General features: G+C 35.6%; 1 protein-coding gene and 1 pseudogene across 1 annotated transcript in view; one reads left to right on the top strand and one right to left on the bottom strand.

Annotated features, from left to right (window-relative positions):
* The window catches only part of NAALAD2 (N-acetylated alpha-linked acidic dipeptidase 2), a 49563-nt gene that overhangs the window by 20108 nt on the left and 2542 nt on the right, over window positions 1-26913 (bottom strand). The window contains exons 3-11 of the mRNA XM_089915391.1: window positions 17547-17733; window positions 16339-16440; window positions 15507-15632; window positions 13148-13334; window positions 8882-8975; window positions 7652-7750; window positions 2605-2690; window positions 2210-2329; window positions 2023-2105 (exon numbers count right to left, since the gene is read on the bottom strand). Of these exons, the coding sequence (XP_089771517.1) occupies window positions 2023-2105; window positions 2210-2329; window positions 2605-2690; window positions 7652-7750; window positions 8882-8975; window positions 13148-13334; window positions 15507-15632; window positions 16339-16440; window positions 17547-17733 (1084 nt within the window). The remainder of the gene's footprint in view (window positions 1-2022; window positions 2106-2209; window positions 2330-2604; window positions 2691-7651; window positions 7751-8881; window positions 8976-13147; window positions 13335-15506; window positions 15633-16338; window positions 16441-17546; window positions 17734-26913) is intronic.
* LOC149748759 (mitochondrial import receptor subunit TOM6 homolog pseudogene) lies at window positions 223-6302 on the top strand (annotated as a pseudogene).

The following is a 26913-nucleotide window of genomic DNA, read 5'->3' as shown; positions in this document are numbered from 1 at the left end:
AGCTACTGTTTATAGCAGTAGCAGTGAGCCCTGAGGCAACAGCATTTTGAAAATGTGGTTCCTTGATCCCCTGCAGCAGAATATGAAGGGTAAACCTCAAGGAATTTCAGCCCCACCCCACATCTGCTGAATAAGAATTGCTCAAAGTAAGGCCTGGAAATCTATAATTTTTAAAAGGTATCCCTGGCAATCCTTACATACATTAAAGTGTGAGATCCACTGAAATTGGACACTCATGGAAATTCATCATTTTAAAAGTGAGTAGTTGGAAATTTCCATTTATCTAAATATTTTTTTTAAAAAGATATGAAGAAAAAGAACAAAAAAGCAGGAGAATAGAGAAAAAAACAAGAGGGAAAGGAGGATGGACAATAAAAAAAGATGTTCTCTCTCTCTCTTTCTCTGATTCACACACACACGCACACACACACACACACACACACACACATCCAAGAAAAATAAATCAGAGAAAAACTAATGTCATCGCCCTCAGATGAGAATATGCTGAGAGACCACTTTACTTCTCTCTCTCTCTAGCTTTGTACCTTATAAGAACATGTCACAATAAAATCATTTAAAACTGTGAGTGATTATCACACAAATGAGGATTCTTGCCTCTACAGTTGCCCACACAGGCCAGATCACACCTGACTCTGCTGTAGATAGAGTAAGTGTTCCCATTATAACAGATTTACAGTAGAAATAAAGAAGGTTCCTTAACTATATTTAAGAAAGGTGGGACTTCCCTGGTGGCTCAGTGGTTAAGAATCCGAATGTGAATGTGATCAAGAATCTGGTAGAAAACTGGAAGCAGTATTGAAACTGTCTTTTAACCCACATGTATTTAAATTAATGCAAGGCATATTATATCTTGGATTTATTTTAAGCTGCTGAAATTATAGGAACAGAGACATGTATTTATATATACATGTATTCATAAGAAATTACATATTTCTAAAAGTAAATGACCTTAATGAAATTTGATTCATCTAAATTAACAGTCTATTCCAAAATACATATTCATAATACCAACATAATAGTAAAACCTCGGAATATAAATGGAATAAAGCATAAGTGATATAAATGACTGTATGTGTGTGATTTTACTCCCATATTTATTTATTTCATATTATTATTTTAAAGTAAAGTAAGAGGAAAGGAGTCAGAAGGAAAGCACTTAAAAACTAGACACAATGGCAAGAATTATAAGACATACTTTAAAACAATTCTATAATATCTGGACTTATAAAAGATAAATAGAGGATGGTGGAGGGAAAGTGCTTTATGGCACACTTGCCTTTATAAAAATGCACAAGCTTACCTTGCACATTTAAGAACTTAGAGATACTCAACAGAGAGGCTAAGGGAAGAAGATAAAAGAGGAGGCCTAGGAGAGACACTTAAAGACTAAGCATTAAGACCCAGTGACAAATAAAAATTAGTCATAACTGAAGGAAAAATAAACCCTTGAAATTGTAACTCAGTTTACAAAATTATCATATTATACTCAACAATCAGGAACTTTTGTGAATGGTAAAATATACCTATGGTTACAGTTATACATAGAATCTTTAAATGTGAAATTACAATCAAAGTATAGTCACCTTAACAGAACATCTTATGTTCTCTTAGATGGAAGAACTCTAAGGAAACTTCAGAAGCTTGAAAATTAACTCCAAGTATCTGTATCAGTTTTTACATAAGTTAATTCACTTGTCAGAAACAGTGTGCTAGTTTTAACTACTTTTGGAACTTAACAGATTTTTTACAAAACAAATACAAACAGAAACTAAAATATTTTGACAATAATAAATAAATTTGTTTGTAGCCCAGTAATTAAGAGAATATTCTGTTTTGCCAATCTGATATGATAGTAAAAGCAAACTCTAATTCCTAAATTCTCTTGGGTATTTATCCAAATTAAAACCATATTAGGTAATGGAACCTATGTGCGATTATCCAGAGATACATATATTTGTTCCCTGTTGACCAAGAAAATAAGAACTTCTCTGTCTTATTTACCTCAGCCCATTCTGTGGAACCCAGAAGTCCAAATTCTTCTGCATCCCAGCTGGCAAAAATGATAGTTCTTCTTGGTCTCCAGCCTGTAATCATTGTTAACATACATAGTTAGGTACACCTGCCTAAAAACAAAGGAAAATTCAGCGAGTCACTTTTTGTCATCACCTACCAAAGAAACATTACTTACCTCTACTCATCAGTTTGCCAAAACTCTGAACAACTTCTTGCAAAACAGAAGCCCCACTGGTTGGGTCAATACCTCCAAATACCCAGGAGTCCCGATGACCTCCCAGAATAACATACCTGTCTGGGAAAAAATGTGTTCAAAAGAACTACAACTTTGAATACATTATAAAGAGTAGTAATTTATGTTTTTAAATTAAACTTCCTCTCACTTGAGTTTCCCCATAGAAAATAATCAACACCATAAGATAGAGTCTTCTTTTAGAATTATACTTTTTTATTCCAAATTTAGTTGTTTCACATCAGCCAGAAAAAAATCAATTGTTGACTAAAATTTATCTTCTCTTACTCTTGTAATCTTTGTAAAAACAAAACGCCTAAAATAATCCACCAACTCACCAGGTTCCACAGATCCTCTGATAGTTCCAATTACATTGTAAATCCTTGTGATTTTATTGATGTTATGAACACGCATTCTAACCTTCCTAGAATTTCAAAGGAAACAAATTACTTCACATAGAACATTATGTCTAACTGCTTTCTTCCAATGTTTTATTATGAGAAATCTCAAAAGTACAGAAAACTGTATAATAGGACAATAAATTCCCAAATACCCACCACATAAATTCAATAATTGTAATATTGTTGAATCTCTTGCAAGGAAGTTGCAGACATCATGACAGGTCACTCCTGTGTACTTAAGCATGCTCCTTAAAGCCAAATTTTAAAAACCAAATATCAATATTTTATATTTTTCCTTCCTCATAGCTCTACTGTTGATATTTATTTAAAGTTCAAAATATTCTATTATTAAACATGTCTTGGGTATTCATTCTAAAATTTTTAAATACACCCTATACAATTACAAAAAATAAGGGAGACAGCCCATTATCTATTAAAGGTCAAAGAAGCTTATTTTTAATGTGTTTTATATTTATATTAATTCCTGCTATTCGGTAACATTTTCCAAGATTATTGAAATAGTCTATCAGTACATTGTTAAAGGGCTGACTGAATGCTGCCTATAAGAAACATGATAAATTCTATTGTTAAATGGCAATTTGAGAAGCACCTGCTAAAATGTACAAGACAACTATACGATGAAACTTTTCCAGGTCATCACTGTTGATTCTGATTTGGGCCTGCCTTTTAAATATTCATTCATCAATTATAATTAACCAAATTAGAATTCACGGGAAAGTACAATCAAGCTCAGAAAGTCAGAAATAAAATGCCATTCACATTTTATAAATCAAAATGACATGGGAAAATGTTGAGCCTCTTTTTCACAAAGGAACAAAAGTTTTTAATCTATGGTGGGCTTACAGAAGGTGGGCAGGGAACCTACTTAGTACTTCTTTTTTTCGGTACGCGGGCCTCTCACTGTTGTGGCCTCTCCCGTTGCGGAGCACAGGCTCCCGACGCGCAGGGTCAGCGGCCATGGCTCACGGGCCCAGCCATTCCGCGGCATGTGGGATCTTCCCGAACCAGGGCACGAACCCTTGTCCCCTGAATAAGCAGGCGGACTCTCAACCACTGCGCCACCAGGGAAGCTCAGTACTTCATTTTCGAATGGAAGAACAAACAAGTCAAATCCTGTATATTGTTAAGTGCAAATTCTGGTTTTTCTCCCCCTAAAAGTATACTGTGCTTCTGAATGCATATGTAATTCACGTGCAGTATTCAAAAAGTGCCTTTGGGGGAAAACTAATCAATGGGTGTTGTTTTGCATTTTAAGACATTAAGTAAAAGATTTATTTTTACTAGAATGATAAAAATTAATAGCAAAAATACTCTTTAGCATGTTTCTAAGTATATGAGCCTAAGATCTATTAGTAAGAAAGCCAGTTTCATTGATGTATGTCATTAAATGAAGAAAATTAAGTAAAGAATACTGTAACAATGAAGAATGAGGAAAAAAATCTATTTTAATCTAAACATGAAAATAAACTGGCTATCGGCTCAGATTCTCAAAGAAGCTCATCTACATCTTTAATCCTTATATCTTTCTGGTTTTTAGTATCATTGACTCCAGAAGTACCTAAAAGAATTATCTAGAGAGATGCTGCTATGGCTTCCAGTGGGGTTGGTGTGAACGATGTGGGCTCAGCAAATAAAGTTCCCGAAATTCTGAAATTCTGGACAACTTGGGAGATTGACTTTGGGGCGTCTACTGCTTCACCACCGATAGGAATGACTTCCAGAGGAATTTGATCCTCAGTTTGGGACTCTTTGCTGTGGGAGTTTGGTTGGACAGGAATTTGAGTGACAATGACCTAAAGGCATCTCAGCCAGGGGTGTAGCCATAAAAACACATAGAACCCCTGTGCTGTATCTGAACCTTCCAAACACAGTGCCTCCCATCTGTGACCATTACACAACTTGCCCTGATGGCAACTGAAGTTTGATTCAGATGGGCAAATTTCCTTCCCTGCCTTGTAATAGAGAAGAACTTCTTGTACTCTATTACAAGTTATTCATTAAGGGATGTAGCCTATAAGCTTAAATTATACATAATGGCCCATCTCTGGGAACCCTGCTTCCCAGGTAATGAACATTAAGTTAAAATATCTTTTTTTAAGCTCACAGGAAACAACCTGACCAGGCCCACCAGTGAATGACTGCAGGGAGGAAGAAATTAACACATCCCCTCTGCAGGCTGACAGGAACCAGGAAATGTTTGACTTTACTCCCTCCCCTTTTAGTATGAAAGGAGCCTGAATTCTAGCTCAGGCAAAATGGTTCTTTGGGGCACGCCATCTTCTCCGTCTGTTGGCTTCCCGAATAAAGTAGTTATTCCTTGCCCCAGCAGCTCATCTCTCAATTATTGGCTGGTCGTACAGCGAGCGATAGAGCTTAGACTTGGTAACAGCCTGATTTCCTTTTCTTTGCTGAGTCTATTCAGAACACCCTTCTCTGGTCAGCAGGCAGGTTTCAGCTAAAGTGTTGTCCTCTATTCCTTAAAGTTCTGTATATAGTTCCTAAGTTTCTGAAGAGTATGGTCTTTGCTCTTGTCTTTGTTCTTGATCTAATCTAATGGTATTTTAACAAATATTTGAAATAGAGATTATGCACAAAGGAAAAAAAAAGAATTATCTACAGTTGACCCTTGAGCAGCATGGGTTTGAACTGCATAAGTGCCCTTACACGTGGATTTTTTTCACTAAATATGCACTACAATACTACATGATCCACAGCTGTTTGAATACACAGATGTGAAACCTCAGATATGGAGGGCTAACTGTAAAGTAATACGCAGATTTTTGACAGGCGGGGGGCTGGTGCCCCTAACCCCTGTGTTGTTTGAGGGTCAACTGTATTTGTTTGTCCTGTTAGCACCTCAAACTCATCATGTTCCAAATAAACTAAACTTCAGAATGTAGGCTCCACAGCGCAGGGATTTTTGCCTGTTTTGTACACTGCTGAATCCCCAGTACCCAGAATGGTACCAGGGGTATAGTAAATGCTCAGTAAATAATTGTGAATTGAATGAATATACTTCTGTATGGAAAAACTGAGAACAACATTAGCTCAACCATCAGAGTTACCTCTGCCTATCATTATCTTTGACTAGACTATTTTACAACTCTGTAGTGACAGAACTTAACTTGTAGTAATGTAGTAATACAAATAATTCATGCCCACTGAAATGCACAATTTCTCTAGTGAACGTTCAATTGACTTACTTCCCCCAATGTGGAAGAAATCAGTTTTTCAGCTATTAAGCACACTCATTTCGGCATTCCTAAGGAGCTCATTTTTTGTATCATCTTTGAATTCTCCTTCGAACCAGTTTTAACTCCTTTCTGGTCCCCTTATTAATTAACGCATTAAATACAATTTTTACACATTTCAGTTTATATTTGTATGAGAATTATGGTTTTACTTAAAAAAAAATCCTTTATCGTTTTTGGAAGCCCCACTGAGACGTACATGGACTCTGCTTGAAGAACCAAGAAGGGACAGCTTAAAACCAGACATGTCTTCTTTTGGCTCTCAGATGTAAATTCCAAGCAGCAGTAGAATTTTAACTTTGCTGAAACTCTGTATCTCTAACTTAATTTTTTTCTACTGATTCTGTGTTTTGTTTATGTTTCTAGTTTGCTTACAGTAGGTAAATTATTCCCTATTTGTGGTAGCAATGTTTAAGAATTTAAGGTTTCATGCCTTGTCATTTGGTAATCTCTGTAAATGGATCCATAGATTATCAAGATCTCTTTTGGGTGAGAAATTACATACATAGTCTTGTTTTTAGCAATTTTTTAAAAAATTTGTGTATCTGCCCATTTTGAGTTAAAATCAAATCGGATTTTGTGCCCATGGTGAAGGTGAACAGTTTTTTGATATCTTGACCAAGTAAATGTTCTCTTTCCGAGTTTACTCTTGAACTGTGACTGAAGCTATATGTTTATTGATTTCTCTGTTTGTATGTTTCTGTTTATAAATCAGAAAGGCCTATATCTTTCATTGTGTGCCTCTAGAGAGTATTAATAATTAGACAATAAAGTCTTTTATATTGAAAGAACTCCATTCTAATTGAGAGATAGAGATAAATAAGCACTTATATAAAAATATTTCTAAAATCCCCATAAGATAAAATTGAACTTCTAATACTTTAAAAGTTCAGAAATAAAAAAAACTCTTACAGAAATTAAAAAACATTCTAAGAATACAATTTCACATTGTTAAAGTAAATTGTTAGCAAACAAGACTGATTTAATCATTTTAGCTTAATATAAACAGCTATATTTTCTCTGATTTATCAGTGTTAAGTTTCCCTTCCTCTCTACATTTCAAGCAAATCAAAGTACGTAAAGTTCTGATCATGTCGTGATGTTCTGCAACTCGGTATAAGCTGTTCTCTGCCTCTGGCATTTCCTGCCTATCTTGATACAGTGGAAAACTATTTTTTCTGTAGAATTAAGCTCAATGAACACAGGTTCTGTGATCACTCCTCGAAGTGCTCTCATGGGTTAATAACAATAATACCCAAAATGCTAAGTGTATTGAGCCTTACAGTAGTTACTTGCTTACCCATGTTAACTCATCTAACCCACCCACACAGGAAGGGATCAACAAAGCTTGGCTCCTTTCTCTCTTCTCTTTTACTCCTTCCCTCAAGTTAACCTAGTGCTTCACATGCATAGCATTTTGACAGTTATCTGAAAAACTTTAAAAGGTTAGGTGAAGAGGGAAGTTAAAATGTTAAACCTATAACTCAAATGTAATTTTTGAGATTTACAAAACAAATGCTGTGATATCACTGTTGGAAGAAGAATTTAATACATGATTCCATAAGTAATTCTTAAGTAATATAAAATAATTATTCATTATGAAAAATGAGAAAAAGAAGATAAGCAAAATATACCCGGCAGAATATTTATCTTGACATTTTTCCATTAAACATGTAAACCTTTTCTAGGATACTAAAGTAACATAAAATTACCTGAAAGAATCATGCCCTATGAAGCCAGGCCCGATATTATAATTCACCTTAAGACTTCCCTTCCAGCTCTCATCTGGTGGAGCAGTTCCTCCCAAATAGCTGTCGAGAGAACACAAAAATGACAAATAAATGCTGAGCATCACCATTTCTTAGAAGAAATCATAAAGTGTGATGATGAGATATTTCACTCATTCATTTAACAAGTATATATTGAGGATTTACTAAGTGCCAGGTACTGTAAAATTTCCTTGCCTTGTGGAGCTTACATTCTAGTGAGAGAGCCATAACTGAGATAAATGAGGAAAATGTTTAATATATTACTGATAAGAGCCAAGGAGAGGAATTCCCTGGTGGTCCAGTGGTTAGGACTCGGCACTTTCACTGCCTGGGCCTGGGTTCAGTCCCAGGTCGGGGAACTAAGATCCCGCAAGCCCCACAGCATGGGCAAGAAAACAAAAAGAGCTAAGGAGAAAAAAACCAACCAATATAGTGAGGGGAAATGGGAAGCATCAGCCTTTCTAGTTTTGACTTTATTTACATAGGGAAGCATTAGGTCCAAGAAATCCTGAACATGTGAAATTCATGACTGTGTTAAAAAGAAGAAATTTCTAGAAAAGCTGCTGATTACATAGTAGCCACTCACAAAGCAATTACCAAATTGTATTGGTACATACATTAAACAAAAATAGAAGGTAGGTGATTTGAAAAGCAACACAGTTATACAATACAATAATAACAAACATTAATTGAATATCATATTATAGATACTTTATATACATGATCTCATCTACTTCTCATAATAACTCTGTCAGGGAGAAACTATTTCTGTCTTCATTTTACAGAGAAGGAAACTGAGTCAGAGAAAGATTGAGTAACTGGTATAAGTTCACACATCTGGTAAGTGATTGACATTACCACATTTTTAAAATGCAGGTCACATACAAATATCTAATGAAGATCTAAGAAAATCTAACTGCTTGAAAAATCTCAAATCAGTATTTTTATCTTTGGACATAGTTTTGCTTTTGAGACTTTCATTTGTAGCAAACAAAGTAATGTTTTCTTATTATTTCTTAGTCATTAAACTGACTGCTCTTATGGAAAAAAAAGATGTGGTCTGTTTTTCCAATTTCAGGAGCCATTCTGATACAAAACATATTCGTTTTAGAAGAGAAAATGGGCATACTAGTGTAAAATATCTTATTCTCAAATCCAACTAGAAAACTATACCGTAATAATATTTCTGCATCATTATATCCAATGGGGTGTACAGGGATTTGAGGGATTCCCACTCCTTCTTCAACATCAAGTCTGAAGGTGTACTCTGCAAAAATCAATTGCATAAGAGGAAAACGATTGAAGAATCTGAGCAAGGGGTAGAAAGGAATTTCTTTTGTTACTATTGCAAATTAGCTATATGTTTGAAATGATATTCAAAATTTAAAGTTCCCCAAAAGTCAATTATTGTTTTATCTAATATGGTCTATTTAATTTGACAGTAAGAAATTAAATCATTTACACTTTAATATAAAATCAGTTATAGGGATTACAGACTCCCCAACTTGCTTTGACATTTCATGTAATTCTCTTGAATTTTACAATATTTTATTTCCTCAAGGAGATCTCAAATCCTTCTTAAAGAAGCTTCAGTTAACCAGATACCTGGAAAATGCATCCCAGATTCTGAAACTAGAAAGAATTGTTAAAAAAAAAAATTAAAGGGAATTTATGAGATATTGTGAATAAGTGATAAGGTTCTTACTCAAACAGTAACAATATTCTCCTTAAAGGAAGATGAAAAGTATTGTCAGGCTTAAAACCTAATTGGGACTTTGGCTTTCAGCCAAAATAGAGTTCTCTAGAGCATTATTACCACTATCTTAGAAAAAAGGGAGGTTTCAGGACTTCCCTGGTAGTCCAGTAGTTAAGACTCCGAGCTCCCAATGCAGTGGGCCCAGGTTTGATCCCTGTCAGGGAACTAGATCCCATAGGCCACAACGAAGATCCTGCATGCCGCAACTAAGACCCAGAGCAGCCAAATAAAAAAATATTTTTTAAAAAGAAGAAGAAAAAAGGGAGGTTTCAAACAAGTGACATCAGATTCCACTTAAGAAAGTAAAAAAGAAGAGCAAATAAAGCAAAAATAAGCAGGAGAAAGGATATACTAAACATCAGAGCAGAAATCTAAGAAATAGGAAACAGAAAAATGATGGAGATTATCAATGAAATCCAAAGCTGGTTCTCTGAGACGATTAATAAAATTGATAAATCTCTAGCAAGACAAATCAGGAAAAGAAGAAAAAAGATATAAATTGCTAATATCAGGAATAAAAACAAGAATAGCACTCCAGTACCTGCAGAAAAAGAGAGAGAAAGAGAAAGAGAGAGAATGTATTATGAACAACTTTAAACCCATAAATTTGACAACTTAGATGAAATGGACAAAATTCTTAAACAACACAAACTATCAAATCTCACTCAAGAATAAATAGATAACCTAAACAGCCATATATCTATTAAAGAAATTGAATTTGTAGTTAAAAACATTCCTGCCAAAAAAACACCAGGCCCATATGGATTCACTGTAGGATTCTACAAACATTCACAGACAAAAATCAAACCCATTCTATATAAACACTTGCAGAAAAATGAAGAAGATGAAATAGTTCTTAACTCATTCCATGAAGCCAACATTACTGTTACCAAAATGAGACAGAGATATTACAAGAAAATAAATTGATAGCAATAAGGGATAAACAATATCCCTTATTACTAAAGACAGATTCTTAATAAAATTTTAGCAAAAATCCAATAATATACCAACACTATGAAAAGAATAATACACTGTGACCAAGTAGAGTCTGTCCCAGGATGTTGTGGTTTAACATTCAAAAATCAATCTGGGGAGTCCCCTGGTAGCTTAGTGGTTAGGATTCTGGGCTTTCACTGCCATGGCCCAGGTTCGATACCTGGTTGCGGAACATCCTGCAAGCTGTGCAGCATGGCCAAAAAAAAAAAAAAAAAAACCCATCAATCTGTATAATTGAAAAAACATAAATATGAACAACTTAAGATCACTTCAATAGATGCAGTAAAAGCATTTGACAAGGGGCTTCCCTGGTGGCACAGTGGTTGAGGACCCACCTGCCAATGCAGGGGACGTGGGTTCAAGCCCTGGCCCGGGAAGATCCCACATGCCGCGGAGCAACTAAGTCCGTGTGCCACAACTACTGATCTTGTGCTCTAGAGCCTGCAAGCCACAGCTACTGAAGCCTGCGTGCCTACAGCCCATGCTCCGCAACAAGAGAAGCCACTGCAATGAGAAGCCCGCACACCATGAGGAAGAGTAACCCCAGCTCGCCACAACTAGAGAAAGCCCATGCATAGCAATGAAGACCCAACACAGCCAAAAATTAAAAAATTTTAAAAAGCATTTGACAAAATCCAATACATACTGCTAGTGAAATGAGATAAATGTGCTAAGATAAAACTCGTAGCACTTTAGAAGTGAACTTCCTCAATCTGATAAAAAGAATCTATAAAAAATATACAACTACTCTTATACTTAACAGAGAAAGACTAGGACAGTCTTTGGGGCAGGAACATGGCAAGGATATCTGCTCTAACAACTTTTTTCAGCAATGTTCTAGAGGTACCAGACGCTACAATAAGAAAAGAAAATAAAAGGCACCCAGATTAGAAACAAAGAAATAAAACTGTCTTTATTTGCTGATGACATGATCATCTATGCAAAAACTCTGATAGAATCCACAAAAACCGAGTAGGATGAATTAGTTTAACAAGTTTTCATAATACAAGATCAATATATTTCTTCTAAAAATAAAATAGGGCTTCCCTGGTGGCACAGTGGTTGAGAATCTGCCTGCCAATGCAGGGGACACGGGTTCGAGCCCTGGTCTGGGAGGATCCCACATGCCGCGGAGCAACTAGCCCCGTGAGCCACAACTACTGAGCCTGCGCGACTGGAGCCTGTGCTCCGCAACAAGAGAGGCCGTGATAGTGAGAGGCCCACGCACCGCGATGAAGAGTGGCCCCCACTTGCCACAACTAGAGAAAGCCCTCGCACAGAAATGAAGACCCAACACAGCCATAAATAAATAAATAAATAAATAAATAAATAAAATTAAAAATAAAATAACATTTCTATTTACTAGCAATGACCAACTGGAAATTGAAATTTAAAATGTAATTTAAAACAGCATAAAACTTTGAAATCTTTATGGGTAAATGTGAAAATAGACATGCATGGTCTGTACAGTGAAACTACAAACAAGCTGAGAGAAAGTAAAGAATACCTAAGTAAATGGAGAGTTGTGCCATATTCATGGATCAGAAGATTCAATATTTTTAAAATGTCAATTCTGCTCAAACTGATCTATAGGTTTAATTCAATCTCAAATCAACCTCCCAGGAGACTTTTTGGTAGAAATTGATAAGTTGGTTCTAAAATTCACATGGGAAGGACCTAGAATAGCTACCAAAACTTTGAAAAAGAATTGTAACTTGGAGGATGTACATATCTATTAGAACGTAAAGTTAACAAGATTGACCATACTAAGTGTTGACAACGGTGTAGCACCTGGAACACTCATACACTGCTGCTGCAATATAAAATGGTACAACCAATTTGGAAAACAATTTGAAAATCATCTATCACATTATCCAGCCGTGCCATTTCTATGTATTTACTCAAGAGAAATAAAAACATATGTACATATAAAGACTTGCATACAACTGTTCATAGCAGCTTTATGTGTACTATCTCCAAAACTTAAAGCAATCCAAATTTCCAACAAAAAGTAAATGAATAAACAAACTGTAGAGTATCCATTCAATGGAATACCATTCATCAAAAAAAAAAAAAGAAATGAAATACTGACACAGACATCAACATAAATGAATCTCAAAATAACTATACTGACAGAAAGAAAATCAATGATTTCCTAGGGATTGGCAGGGAGGGGGTAGGGTTGAGAGGAAGTCTTTACAAAAAGATGAGAGGAAAGTTTTTTGGGTAATGGATATGTTCATTATCTTGATTGTGGATATGGTTATGCAGATGTCAAAACTTTTCACATTTCACATATTAAATAACACAAAAAACCCATTGGTATTTTTAAAAATAGAAATACATGATCTACAGAAGAATAAAATCGTTAGACAATTCAGAAACCCTAAGTTCTGGTTTGGTAAGAGTAATATTACTTTGGACATAAGAATCTGTGTTTCTGAACCTCTACTAAAGGTAGAGAGAGAATTGAACTGACCCCTTCCCCTCTCCATGTCCTCACTTCATGAAAATTTAAAACTGAAATAAAAGGGAAATGCTTTTGAATTCCTAGCAATAGCAATCCAAAATATAATTGCACATAGTTTTAATGTTATTCTATAGATGCTTGCTTGCTTTTATGCCTTCTATAAGGGCAAGTAATATTTTTGCAAAAATGAGTGGACCATAACAGGCTTATCTATTACCTTTAGCTGGATAGCCTGGAGTGAGCGGGTCACCAGCACCATTCAAGTTTAACACATTCCCTCTCTGGGCTGCAGTTCCAGGAAGGTTCCATCCTTTTGGGTATGGCTGTACCCCAGGGGCAGAGTAGTCAGCTGGATCTGAGTACAAGATGATTCCTTTGGCTCTTGCTAACATGGCATTTTTAACCTACAGGGGCAATGTGCAATCCATAATGTAGAAATGGAAAATGACTGATTTACAAATCTAAGAACAAATCAATTTAATGACATAAGGAAATTTACACACTTTTATCATCACACTGTTACACATTCAGTTCTCTTTGCCTTGAATACAATTTCTGTCTTGGTAGACTTAACAACTCTCATTATTCAACATAACTCCAAACAAGTTATTGCCTTTTCTGTGAAGCATTCCTATTATCACTAAAACTGCAAAATTAATGTCTCCCTTCTTGGTACGTCTTCTATATTTTGTATATAATTATATTACAAGATGGATTAAAGCATTATAAAATACGTTTTAAACATCTTTCTCCCCTACTACATTGAGGCTGTTTTTGAGAATGGGACCCTGTCTTACTCATTTTTAACTATCTACCCTCCAACATTTAGTACATCATAGAGTAAGCATGATGTAAATATTTGTGGAGCTAAACTAATTTAAAATTCTACACAGGTGAAGTCCCTGGCGGTCCACTGTTAACACTCTGCAGTCTCACTGCAGAGGGCCCAGGTTCAATCCCTGGTTGGGGAGCTAAGATACCACAAGCCATGCCATGTGGTCAAAAAATAAATAACATAACATAAAACATAAAATTCTACACAAAACATAGTGTGTGAAACATTGCCCATAGTGTTGTGTAAACATTTTTTCTAACAATTCAAACTGACCACAAATAGGAAAATTTCTCCTGTAAGATACTGAATTCTTTATTACCAGAAGTATTATAGCGAAAGATAGATAACTATCAGTCAACTTAAACACTTTCCAGTATTCAGAAAGCACTCTTTTATAATATTAGAAAGAGTGAAATCTGGCACAACTCAATGATGCCCATCAAACTTTTGAAATAATATACAATTGACCCTTGAACAATGCAGGGTTAATCCAAGAATAACTTATAGTTGGCCCTCTGTATCCGCCATTCCTCTGCATCCGCGGGTTTAACTAACGTCCAACCATGTAGTATTGTACTACTTATTATTGAAAAATATCCACGTATATGTGGACCCATGCAGTTCAAATCTGTGTTGCTCAAGAGTCAACTGTGCATTATGATTTAGTCATTCAACTTCTAGGAATGAATCTATATTACAAAAATCTTCACACGAATGTTCAAGTACATATGGACAAAGATGCCAACAATATAATTATTTGTAATAGTAACAAATTTAAGACAAGCCAAGGATCTGTCAACAGAGCAATGGTTAAATAAACTGCTTATCAATTCTGTGAAATACTATATAGCCATCTAAAGTAATGAGGTATTTACTTGATAAGCAGTTACCAAGAAATTACTACGTACCGGTAACTATCCTAAGCGCTTTCAAACCTAAAGTCGATTAATCCTACTGTGGATTCTAAGAGATTAGTGTTATTATTAGCACTCCTATTTCATATATGAGGAAACACTGGCACAGAGAGGTTAACTAACTTGCTCACAGGAAAAGATCTAGAGAATAGGGGGCCCAGACCAGATCAGAACCCAGGTTGTATGGATCTAGCTACCTATACTCTTAACCACTTTATTATACAGCTCTCAATGTGTTGACATGGAAGAATACCCTTGAGTTATTATTGAGAGAAAAAATAAAGTTATACAATATATAGTATCTAATGCCCTCTTTGTAAAAAAAAAAAATTATGTAATATGAGTATATGGAGAATACTTATATTCATATAATATATTCATATTTCATAGGCCTGGAAAGACCTGTTAAGATTGATTATGTCTGGGCAATGAAATTGAGTAATACATGGGAGACTTTCATTTTTTAGGTTATATAGAATTTCTTCAATTAAATAAAAAATAACATGCTTTAGTAATAAAACTATTAAGAATAATTTCCCTTTCTAGATATGTGACGTAGCAAAAAAACAAACAAAAAAACCTCAAAAATAAGCCAGGATTTTCTGTGCAACCATGAAAATAGCAAATTTACATATATATATATATATGTGTGTGTGTGTGTGTGTGTGTGTGTGTGTATGTATATATATATATATATATATATATATATATATATATATATATATATATATAAAAAGCAATTTTGGAAACCATAATGCAAGCTGATCATTTATATTCACAGGTTATATCCTGTCTTTTTCCCTCTAGAAAAGCAAATAACACAATACTTTATTTCCTCTGAAGATTTTCCCATATCTTGCAATAACAATTTTTCCAGTGCAGTTGATATTCATCTCTCTTTCTAGTTTGAAAAAGTCTTCAGTACGAGCATAGTTCACATATACAAGCTCTCCCTGTAGGAAAACAAAAATCAAACAAAATAAAAAATACATGATACTGCTATAGTTAAAGAGAAAACCAAAGAATAAGTTTGCTCTGCAATACTGCATCATCAAAAGTTATCTTTCCTGTCTTGGGCTTAATAAACAGATCCATGCTAATTCTGTAGAAGTCTTTAAAAATATTTCAGTATCCTGAAAGTTAAAAAAAAAAAAAAAGACAATATGTAAAACATTTTAGACAGTGTGCTCTGTCTTGAGGAAATTATTAGCATATCCTGAGCCATGGGAAATAGGATAAATAAAAGTAATTTTTAAAATCTTAACTATGTTTGATTTCCAACCATGGTATTAATTTAAGAATTTCTGTGGTATGATTTATAAATTCAGATCTATAAATCTATAACAAAGTCAGACTATGAACAAAAGAAAAAAGCTTGAAAACCATCTATTGTCATCACTGAATTAAAGACATGTTCAGCAGTTTCTTAATTATTTCAAAGAGTGGCATCTGCTTATCAGGGTCCAATTTTCATGTACTTATTTTCTTTATTTTTTTCTTTTTCTTTTTTAAAAAGTATTTTTAGGAAGGCTGTATGTAGCATCAAACCTCAAAGTATGAATTAGCATGTATGATCCACCTAATCTTTGTTTTAGTCCTCTACATAGGTTTCTTTAAAAAAGATTTAAAGAGTTGAATAAAAAATGTCTTTTATTTTACCTCTGGTGTGCCCTGCGGTGAAAAGGCATTATAGGGTGGTACAATATTTTTAACATTCTCATATCCATCTGGTGGTGGCTCATGATATGATGTATTGAAAATCTATCAAGAATTGAAACACATGAAGTTAGAATTATTTCGGATTGCTATTAAGGAATAATGCATTTTGTGGGCAAAAGACCTAAATAGACACTTCTCCAAAGAAGACATACAGATGTTGAACAGACACAGGAAAAGATGCTCAACATTGCCAACCATCAGAGAAATGTAAATGGAAACCATGATGAGGTATCACCTCACAGTGGTATGAATGGCTATCATCAAGAAGTCTACAAACAACATATGCTTGAAAAAACCATAATGGAAAAGAATATAAAAAAAAGAATGTCTCTATGTGTATAACTGAGTCACTTTGCTGTAAAGCAGAGATTGGCATAGCACTGTAAATCAACTATACTTCAAAAAAAATTTAAAAAAACAAATGCTGGAAAAGGTGTGGAGAAAAGGGAACCCCCCTACACTGTTAGTAGGAATGTAAATTGGTACAGCCACTATGGAGAACAGTATGGAGGTTCCTTAAAAAACTAAAAATAGAGCTACCATATGATTCAGCAATCCTACTCCTGGGCATATATCCAAAAAAGACAAAAAATCTAATTCAAAATGGTACATACACCCAAATGTTCACTATTTACAATAGCCAAGACATGGAAACAACCCAAGTGCCCATCAACAGACGGTTGTTTTAATAAGATGTGGTTTATATATACAATGGAATATTACTCAGCCATAAAAAAGAATGAAATTGCCATTTGCAGCAACATGGGTAGACCTAGAGAATATCATGCTAAGTGAAGTAAGTCAGAAAGAGGAAGACAAATATATGATATCACCTATATGTGGAATCTAAAAAATAATATAAGTGAATCTATATACAAAAGAGAAAGACTCACAGACATAGAAAATAAACTTATGATTACCAAAGAGGGAAGAGGGGGAGGGATAAAATAGGAGTATGGGATTAACAGATACACACTACTATATATAAAGTAGATAAGCAACAAAGATTTACTGTATAACACAGGGAACAATATTCAATATCTTATAATAACCTATAATGGAAAATAATCTAAAAATATATATATATTAAAAAAACTAAATCACTTTGCTATACACCTGAAAGTAACACAATATTGTAAAACAATCACCTCATTTCCATGTTCATCTGTGATTGATATGTAGTTGGCATTTGTCTCATTAGGGTAAGACAGGAGAACATCATAATGAACCAACTTGGCTGAATCAAGTCCAGATTTCTTCCACTGGGTTTGGATTTTCTTGGCCAGCAGCAAATTTTGTTCTGTTCCTGCCAGATGAGGTAGCTCTGTAAAAGAACTAAAATGAAAATAAAAGGAGGAGTTAAAGACTATATTCAGAAAATGTACCTAAGAACTATTCTAGATGCATAACTCATATTTTAGGCATTAAGTTATCATTTCTATAACAGGGATATAAAAAACCCAGCTAGAGCTTTCTAGATATGCCAGTTTTTAAATATTTGTGTGTAACTGCAGTTTTCACACTATGTTCTCACAGAAAAGAACACATCCCATGGTGAACACATTCAATCAGCAGAGGTGCAGGCATGAGAAAACATGCTGGAAGGATGGCATGCGTCTACATCAGCGGTGCTAACTTCTTGCTGCTTAACAGGAAATGAGGACATTCTGAAAAACAGATCATAATGTTTGCCAGAGACCAGTTGGGCAGTCTTGTTAACATACAATTCTACTGCTGTTTTCATCCTATTGTACGCAGTTGTCTATTTATCTCATTGAAGCTAGAGTCCATGCATTTTTATTTGCATATTCTCTAATGCTCAGTACTGGCCTGTTACCCAGGAATTACACAATACAGGTTTGCTGAACTGAATTTGAGCAATGTTCTCTAGGTTCTGAGTCTAAATGATTTGGAACAGTCAAATGACTTCACAAACATAGTTCTGAATGAAATTCACTTGGCTTGAGGTAAATAATATTTTAAAAGTTTCCCAAACCCTCTCCCTCCATAAGTAGGGTAATGATACTTTCATAGATTGTGTTTTTAATCAACCATAGTACAACCAAAATAGACAGACAGTAAAGAAAAACCAGTACTTATTGAAAACTTACTATATGCCAGGACCTGGACCAGGTATTTCACATGGGCTTTCTCCTTCAATCCTCACCACCCTTCTGCCATTGTCCCCGTTTTGCAAATAAGGAAACAGAGAGTAGTTAAATGCCTTGTCCATAATTTCCCAAGTATTAAATGCCAGGGCTGGCATCTGAAAGTTGCCGTTGTCTGACCTTGAGAAATTGTGTTATTTTTAAATCATTCATCTGATCATTTTGATCAACTGCTTTTAAAAACCTTCTATCTTCTACATTATAAAGTTCACACTAGGCATGGCATTTGTGCCCTTTTTCAACTAATCCACTGTTTCACCTTTCCAGCTTCATTTCCCACCACTCACCTTATAAACTTCTTCACTCTATATCATTTAATATGCTAATTGGTCTCCTAAAATGACCACCATTGTTAGCCTTTGCACAAGATCTCTCAGATATAAATATCATCCTATTTACATGAATCTCCCTGTATCACCACTGCTAGTCATTCACCTTCCCCACCTGTAGGCTATCAATCATCCATTAGGACTCTTCAAGCATATTCTCCTCTGTGAAGCTTTCCACTTCTATATCATTAAATCAAAGCTGCAAGTTACTGATATTTAATATTGTACAATATTTGTAAAACAATATTAATGTGTTTGTAGACAGAAGTTATTTTACATGCATAGTAAAACCACTGAGGCTAGGGATATTTAAAATTCTACTTCAGGGCTTCCCTGGTGGTGCAGTGGTTAAGAATCCACCTGCCAATGCAGGGGACATGGGTTCGATCCCTGTCCCGGGAAGATCCCACATGCCACGGAGCAACTAAGCCCGTGCGCCACAACTACTGAGCCGGTGCTCTACAGCCCACAAGCCAAAACCACTGAGCCCACGTGCCACAACTACTGAGCCCACATGCCACAACTACTGAAGCCCGTGGGCCTAGAGCCCGTGCTCCGCAACAAGAGAAGCCACAACAATGAGAAGACCGCACACCGCAACGAAGAGAGTAGCCCCCGCTCGCCACAACTAGAGAAAGCCCGCGCTCAGCAACGAAGACCCAACACAGCCAAAAATAAAAACAAATAAATAAATAAATTTATTTTAAAAATAAAATTCTACTTCATATAATTCATTATTGTTTTATTTTCTGTAGTGAGCAAATAATATTCTTACAATTAGCAAAAAAATAAGTATATTTCCTTCATTTAAGATGGAGGATTAACCATGAAGTTTTGCCTCCCATCTTTTAGGCAACCCACTGAAATGAAAGACAGAAGTGCAAAAAACAAAAAGCAACAGGGAATAACTTTACTGAATTTCTCTTTATGGTCCCAAGTGGGACACTGCAGCTCAGGCATCATATATTCATGCTGCAACATTCAGGAGAAGCAAGTACAAACAAGAAAAGCTATTTCCTCTTTTGTGCTTCTTTCAACAAAGGAAAACTTTTTGTAGAGGATCTCAGCTAAATTTTTCTCCCATTTCATCAGGAATAATAGGGTCATATACCCCTTCTCCAACTAACCCTTGTCAGAAGGAAGTTATAATGATTGGATTATAGACCAGATTCTTGGGCTGGATGGAAGGTAACCCTCACTGAACACAGGTCCCCCTTAAGGAGTGCGAACATGAGCAGTTGAGGCTCTGTCAAAAAGGAAGTGGCTGGGGAGAAATCAACTTTTTCCCACTACATTAATCCCTTTAAACCAATCTTGAAACCTTCTTTTCCCTGGGAGACTCTTTCACTGGTCATAAATCTCTATTCTATAATCAATCAATTCTATTTCCTCTGCCCGTTCCTGAATGTTTACTTGACTTCTTTGCCTTAACTGGTTTCTTTGGGGGACCCTGCTCATGCTTCCACATACCTCAGGCCCAGATGATCATTGAGGAGGAGTCCTGCTTACTCTCCATGGGCTCTTTCAAATATTTTTCCTTTATCTTCTCTCAAAAATTACAACTCTTTTAAAACTCATACCAAAAGTCACCACCTACTATGCCTTCTAGGTGCTGTCAAAAATGTGGATCACTCCCTCTTCACTCACTAAAGTCTTGGGCTCCTAATTCAACGCATTTCACTCTACCTCGATTCTTGTCATCATTCTTGGTGTGCAACTTCTGTCTTCAGTTGGATGTAAAGAAAAGAAAAGCCAACTCTAACAAGATGACATCATGCAAACTATTCATACATAACTTATCACCTTATGCTATATTATACATTAAAGCAAAGGAGAGAGAAAATAAAGACATAAATTTTAATGTTTGGTCAAGAGCACCACCAAGTTTTGCTTCTGGCACCTCATGTATTGATAATTTTCTAGGTAATTTCTTCTGGACACTTTATGATATGCTGCAGACAGAGTTCAACAGTGTTTACATTTCACCTGGTCTTTTACACATTTTTATTTTGTTTTATTTTATTTATTTTTTTGGCCACTCTGAGCAGCTTGCAGGATCTTAGTTCCCTGACCAGGGATTGAACCCGGGCCACAGCAGTGAAAGCACTGAGTCCTAACCACTGGGCCACCAGGGAATTCCCCACATTTTTAAATATAAGCATTCTGTCTTACTTGATAAGACAATTGGCTATTTTCATGTATTGCATGAGAAATATAGAATGAGTCTTTCTTCAAATGACATCCACCCTACTGCCTATAGATTCTTTTCCTCTATCTCCAAACAAGCACCTCAAAACAGACATTTTGATTAAGCTTTCCTGATACCTGTGTGCCTCAGTCATAAATCAGCTCAAATTTCTAAGAAAGAGTATAGCTGTTTTCATTCCTCTACTTCAGCTTGCTATAGTTCATCCATCAAAAGTAAGATTGAACTTTGTGATCACATCAAATCACAGGACAGATGGGGAGGAAATATACTACACCATATGAACTTCACCTTGTTCACTTGATTCTAGGGTTTAATTGGAGTCTCAAAAGGAGAGAAGAGAAAGAATGCTGCAGAAAATTTTCAAGAAATAATGAACAGGGGACTTCCCTGGTGGTCCAGTGGGTAGGACTCCACACTCCCAGTGTGGGGGGCCCAGGTTCGATCCCTGGTTGGGGAACTAGATCTCACATGCATGCAGCAACTGGGAGTTCGTGTGCGCAACTAAGAAGTCCACATGCTGCAACTAAAAGATCCTGCATGCCGCAACTGAGACACGGAGCAGCCAAATAAATAAACAAAGAAACAAACAAATAAATATTTCAAAAAAAAACGAAAGAAAGAACAAAAAGTAATGTTCCTAAAGTAGTGAAAGACAAAAGTTTACAAAGTCAAAAAGCTCAGAGAGGATTTCCCTTGTGGTCCAGTGGTTAAGACTCCATGCCTCCACTGCAGGGGGCATGGGTTCAATCCCTGGTTAGGGAACTAAGATCCTGCATGCCATGTGGTGTGGCCAAAAATAAAAGAAAAATAGCTCAGAGAGGGGCTTACGTGGTGGCGCAGTGATTGAGAGTCCACCTGCAGATGCAGGGGACGCGGGTTCGTGCCCTGGTCCAGGAAGATCCCACATGCCGCAGAGCAGCTGGACCCGTGAGCCATGGCCACTGAGCCTGCGCGTCCGGAGCCTGTGCTCCGCAACGGGAGAGGCCACAACAGTGAGGAGCCCGCGTGCCGCAAAAAAAAAAAAAGCTCAGAGAGACTTAAATAGAATACATTTGAAGAAAACTATGCCTAGGCACATATTAAACTGCTGAAAATTAAAGACAAAAATGATATATGTTATATAACTTAAATAACTGTGGCCTGCTCACTGGATGCCACTACCAGCCAGATGACAGTAAAAAAAAAAATATTTAAAGCTCTGAAAGGAGAAAAAACAAGGTGATCTCAGAATTCTATATCCAAGAAAAATTTTCTTCAAGAATTAAGATGAAATAAATGTTTTATAGACAAAGGAAAACTAAGAGAATTTGTCAACACCAGACCCGACATTACAGGAAATGCTTAAGAAAGTTATTCAGACTAAATAGATATACCACAGGATAACCTAAATTTTCAGAAACAAATAAAGATACTGGAAGCAATAAAAAATAGTATTTTACATTTCTCAGATATTTAACTCTTAATTGCCTTTCAATAGGTATAACTGTTCAAAGAAAAAAATTATAACATTGTTTTGTGAGGTTTACATTGTATGTGTATATGATAGTTTCAACAACTATCATATAAAGGACGATAGAAAGATGGTAACTGGACATACAGAAATGTGAGTTTTCTGCATTTCATGTTAAATGGTACAGTAGTAACTTTAAAAATATAGTGAAATGTTAGACAAGTATAATGTAATCTCTAGAGTAACTACTAGAAAAGAAAAAAGAATCAATGCAAAGAGGTATAGCCAAAAGATAAATTGAAATGAAATAAAATTTCAAATACTCTCCCCACTACCAAAAAAAAAAAGCAGAAAATGAGAAGTAAAGGAACAGAAATAAAGGGAGCAAACAGAGAACAGTAAAGGGGTTGGCCTAAGTTTAACCATATCAAGTTACATTATATGTTACCAGACTAAATGTTCAAATTAAAAGGCACAGATTCCAAAATTAATAAAATAGCAAGTGGCGATTACGTGCTCTCTATAGAAGGTACATTTTAAAAGTAACTGGATGGAAGAATACAACATCATGCAAATGTGGCTTAATTTATACCAAATAAAATATGCTTAAATATAGAGATTATTACCAAAGATAAAGAACATTTCACAAAGATAAAAGGTTAGTTCTGTCTTGAAGGCATCATATTAATGTGTATATGTCTAATAAATGAGTTTCATAATACATAATGCAAAAATTAACAGAATTAATGGGGGAAATAGACAATTTCACATTCCTGGAGGAGATTGTAACACTATTCTTGACAGAATTTGATCCCCCCAAAAAGTCAGTGAAGAAATAAAGGAATCACCATAGTAATCCGCTAAAGCAGAAAACAAGAAAAGTTATATGATCACATAAATTGTTGCAGAAAAACTGAAACTGAGCGGGGGCCCTACTGGCTTCCAGGCACGGAGGCCTTTTTGTCTACCATTTCCTGTAGGCAAGACTCCAGCCTCCACGACCTTCCAACAGTTGCAAATCAAAGGAGGAGCAGCCAGGAAACCGCCTGAGGCCCTGCACACACCCTAATCTTGTCAGCAACCCCACCCTTTTGAAACTCTGCAGAAGAAAGAAGAATGCAGGACTGTTACTGCCTTGATCCTTATCACATACCCCTGAGCAGGAGCCCTGACTATAAGACCTCTCCCTATTCCCCAGGGAGAGGGACACAGTTCCTGAGGTGCTAGCCTGCTGTGTTCCCCTCTTGGCCTGGCAAATAATAAAGCCACCCTTTCTTTTTCCTCCAAAACTCTGCCTCTGTATCTCATCTCAGCATTGATGTACAGGGAGCCAAGATTTTGGGAGCAAAACCATTTTACAACTTCCAACTAAAGTGTGTCACTGGCCATCTGGCTCTACAAGGATTAGCTCAGCCACTGCATTTGCTGATCTCCAACACACTCTGAAAGGAATTCAGGGTGGAGATCAGGAATGAGATACTCTATGCTCTGGGAAAAACTGGCAGAACAGGCCTTCAGATAGTTAGATATTTTCAGGAGAAAATTTTATTTACCCAATTTCTTGTATCTTCTCATACATAGAAAAGCACTAAAATTATTAACGGAGGTATCTGCTCCTTGTGACTAGCAGCAACCTTCTTGTTACTAGTAGCAACCGTGTACCAAGATGTGCGCTTGATTGCATGCACCCCCTTCACTAAAATCATATATATATGGACCTGGACCTCCACCCATCCCTGCCTCCACCTCTTGGGAGAAGTTCTGCAGAGCTATCTGAGAGAATGTCTCCTGGGTATAGTCCTCTGTAAGTCCCCAAATAACAGTTAACTCACAGCTCTCTCATGTTGTGCTTTTTTCTCTTTTCCAGTTGACACAATATTTAATACCCATTCATGATTTTAAAAAAAACAACAAACCTCTTAGCAATCTTGGAATAGAGGGACATTTCCTTAAGTCAGTAAAGAATATCTACAAAAAATCTACATATAACATCACACTTAATGGGGAAACTCTGAATGCTTTCCCACTAAGATCAGACATAGGGAAAGAATGTTTGCTCTCATCACTTTTACTCAGTGCAGTACTGGAACTACAATCAGCACAGTGAGGACTATATATATATGGCATACAGTGTGAAAACAGAGGAATAAAATGGTCCCTATTTGAAGACGGCCTGATTTTCTACATAGAAAGTAAATCCTAATGAATCTACAAACACTCCTAGAACTAACACATGAGTTTGGACAAGCCACAGAATGCAAAATCAACAGTATTTCTATATAGTAGCAACAAACATGTGAAAACTGAAATTAAACACAATATGATTTTACATCTGCTGCAAAGAAAATGAAATACTTCAATATAAAGGTAACAATACATATACAAGATCTGCATCCTGAAAATTGCAAAATGTTGTTAAAGGAAGACCTAAATAATTGTAGAGACTTACCATAATCATGGATGGAAAGTCGAGACATAGTAAAACTGCGAAGTGCCCCTAAATTGCTCTGTAAGATTAAAGCAATTCTTATCAAAATCTCATCAAGGATTTTTCTAGATATAGATATATTTATTCTATATTTTATATGAATAGTCAAATGATATAGAAAAATAAAGTGGGATGAATCACCCTATGCATTGTTAAGTCTTACTACATAACTTCAGTAATCAAGACAACATGGTGCTGGCAGGGAGTAGACACATAGATCAGCAGAGCATCAGAGAACTCAAAGAGACTCACACAGATATGCCCAAATGATTACTGACAAAGGAGCAAAAGCAATGGATAGCCTTTCAACAAATGGGGCTAGAGCAACTGGACATCTACAGGTGAAAAAAGAATGACCCTCAACCAAGCATTACACCTTATGCAAAAATTAACTCTAAAATGAATCACAAAATATATTGTAAAATGTAAACTATAAAATTTGGGGGTAAAAAGAGGAGAAAAGGGATCTAGGGCTAGACAAAAAGTTCTTAGACATGAACCCAAGAGCGTGATCTATAGAATGAAAAATTGATAAATTAGACCTTATTAAAATTAAACACTTCTGATGTGCAAACAACACAGTTAAGGTGTGAAAAGACAAACAACAGACTAGGAAAAATATCTGTACACCACAAAGCCAACAAAAGACTTGTATATAGAAAATATAAAGAACTCTCAAAGCTCAGTAGAAAAAAAAAAAGTATCCAAATAGTGAATAGGTCAAAGGCATGAACAGACATTTCACTGCAGATGGTATACAGATGGTGAATAATCACAGGAAAAGATGTTCAATATCATTAGGTACTAGGGAATGCAAATTAAAACCATAATAAGGTATCTCTATGCACCTGTCAGAATGGGTAAAATTAAAAAGAGTAATAATTCCAATGAAAAATATAAAATGATACAGCTATACTATAGTTTGGCAGATTCTTCAACAACTAAAAGTGTACTTTTCCTACAAACAAGCAATTTTCACTTGGGGGTACTTATCCCAGAAAAATGAAAACCTATGATTACATAAAAGCTGTACATGAATGTTAATGGCAGCTTTATTCATAATAGCCAACAAGTGGAAGCAAAACAAATGTCCCTCAGTGGGTGAAAAGTTAAACTGTAGTACATCCCTATGATGAATGAAGAGACTGAAAGACTCTTCCAAATTTATCTACAGATTCAATGCAATTTTAATCAAAGTTCCAGCAGGCTTTTTTTTTTGGTAGGAATTGAGAAGTTGATTCTAAAATTTATTTGGATATGCAAATGACTTAAAACAGTCAAAGCAATTTTTAAAAAGAAAAATTTGTAGGATTAACTCTACCTGATTTTCAGACTTACTATTAACCTAGACTAAACCAGATAGTGTGGTACTGAGATATATAGATTAATAGATCAATAGAAGAAAATATAAAATCAAAAAAACAGGCCATGGATTTATGGTCAAGTGATTTTGGACCAAGTACCAAGGCAATTCAACAGGGAAAGAAAAGTTTTTAAACAAATCTCGCAGGAATAATTAAATAATTGTATTTAAAAAATCATCAACTCTTACATCATACCACACACAAAAATTAACTTGAAGTGGATCATTGACCTAAATGTGCAAGCTAAAATTGCAAAACTTCTAAAAAAAAATAATATAAGAAAATCTTCACAACTTCTCATAGGCCTAGATAGGACACAGAGTATGAAACATAAGACAAAAATTGTTCAACTGGAGTTTATCAAAATTAAATATCTCTGCCCTTCAAAAACTCCACTAGGAAAACAAAAAAAGCCAACCATAGAACAGAAGAAAATATTCACAAAAATGTCTGACAAAGAATGTATAAAGAAAGAACTCCTATACTCAATAATAAATCAAAACAATT

The sequence above is a fragment of the Delphinapterus leucas genome, chromosome 7, assembly GCF_059928025.1.
Source record: "Delphinapterus leucas isolate spDelLeu-1000000601 "Yukka" chromosome 7, BTC_Dleu_Yukka2, whole genome shotgun sequence".
Lineage (NCBI taxonomy): Eukaryota > Metazoa > Chordata > Mammalia > Artiodactyla > Monodontidae > Delphinapterus > Delphinapterus leucas.
This window is presented reverse-complemented; position numbering and strand designations above follow the sequence as displayed.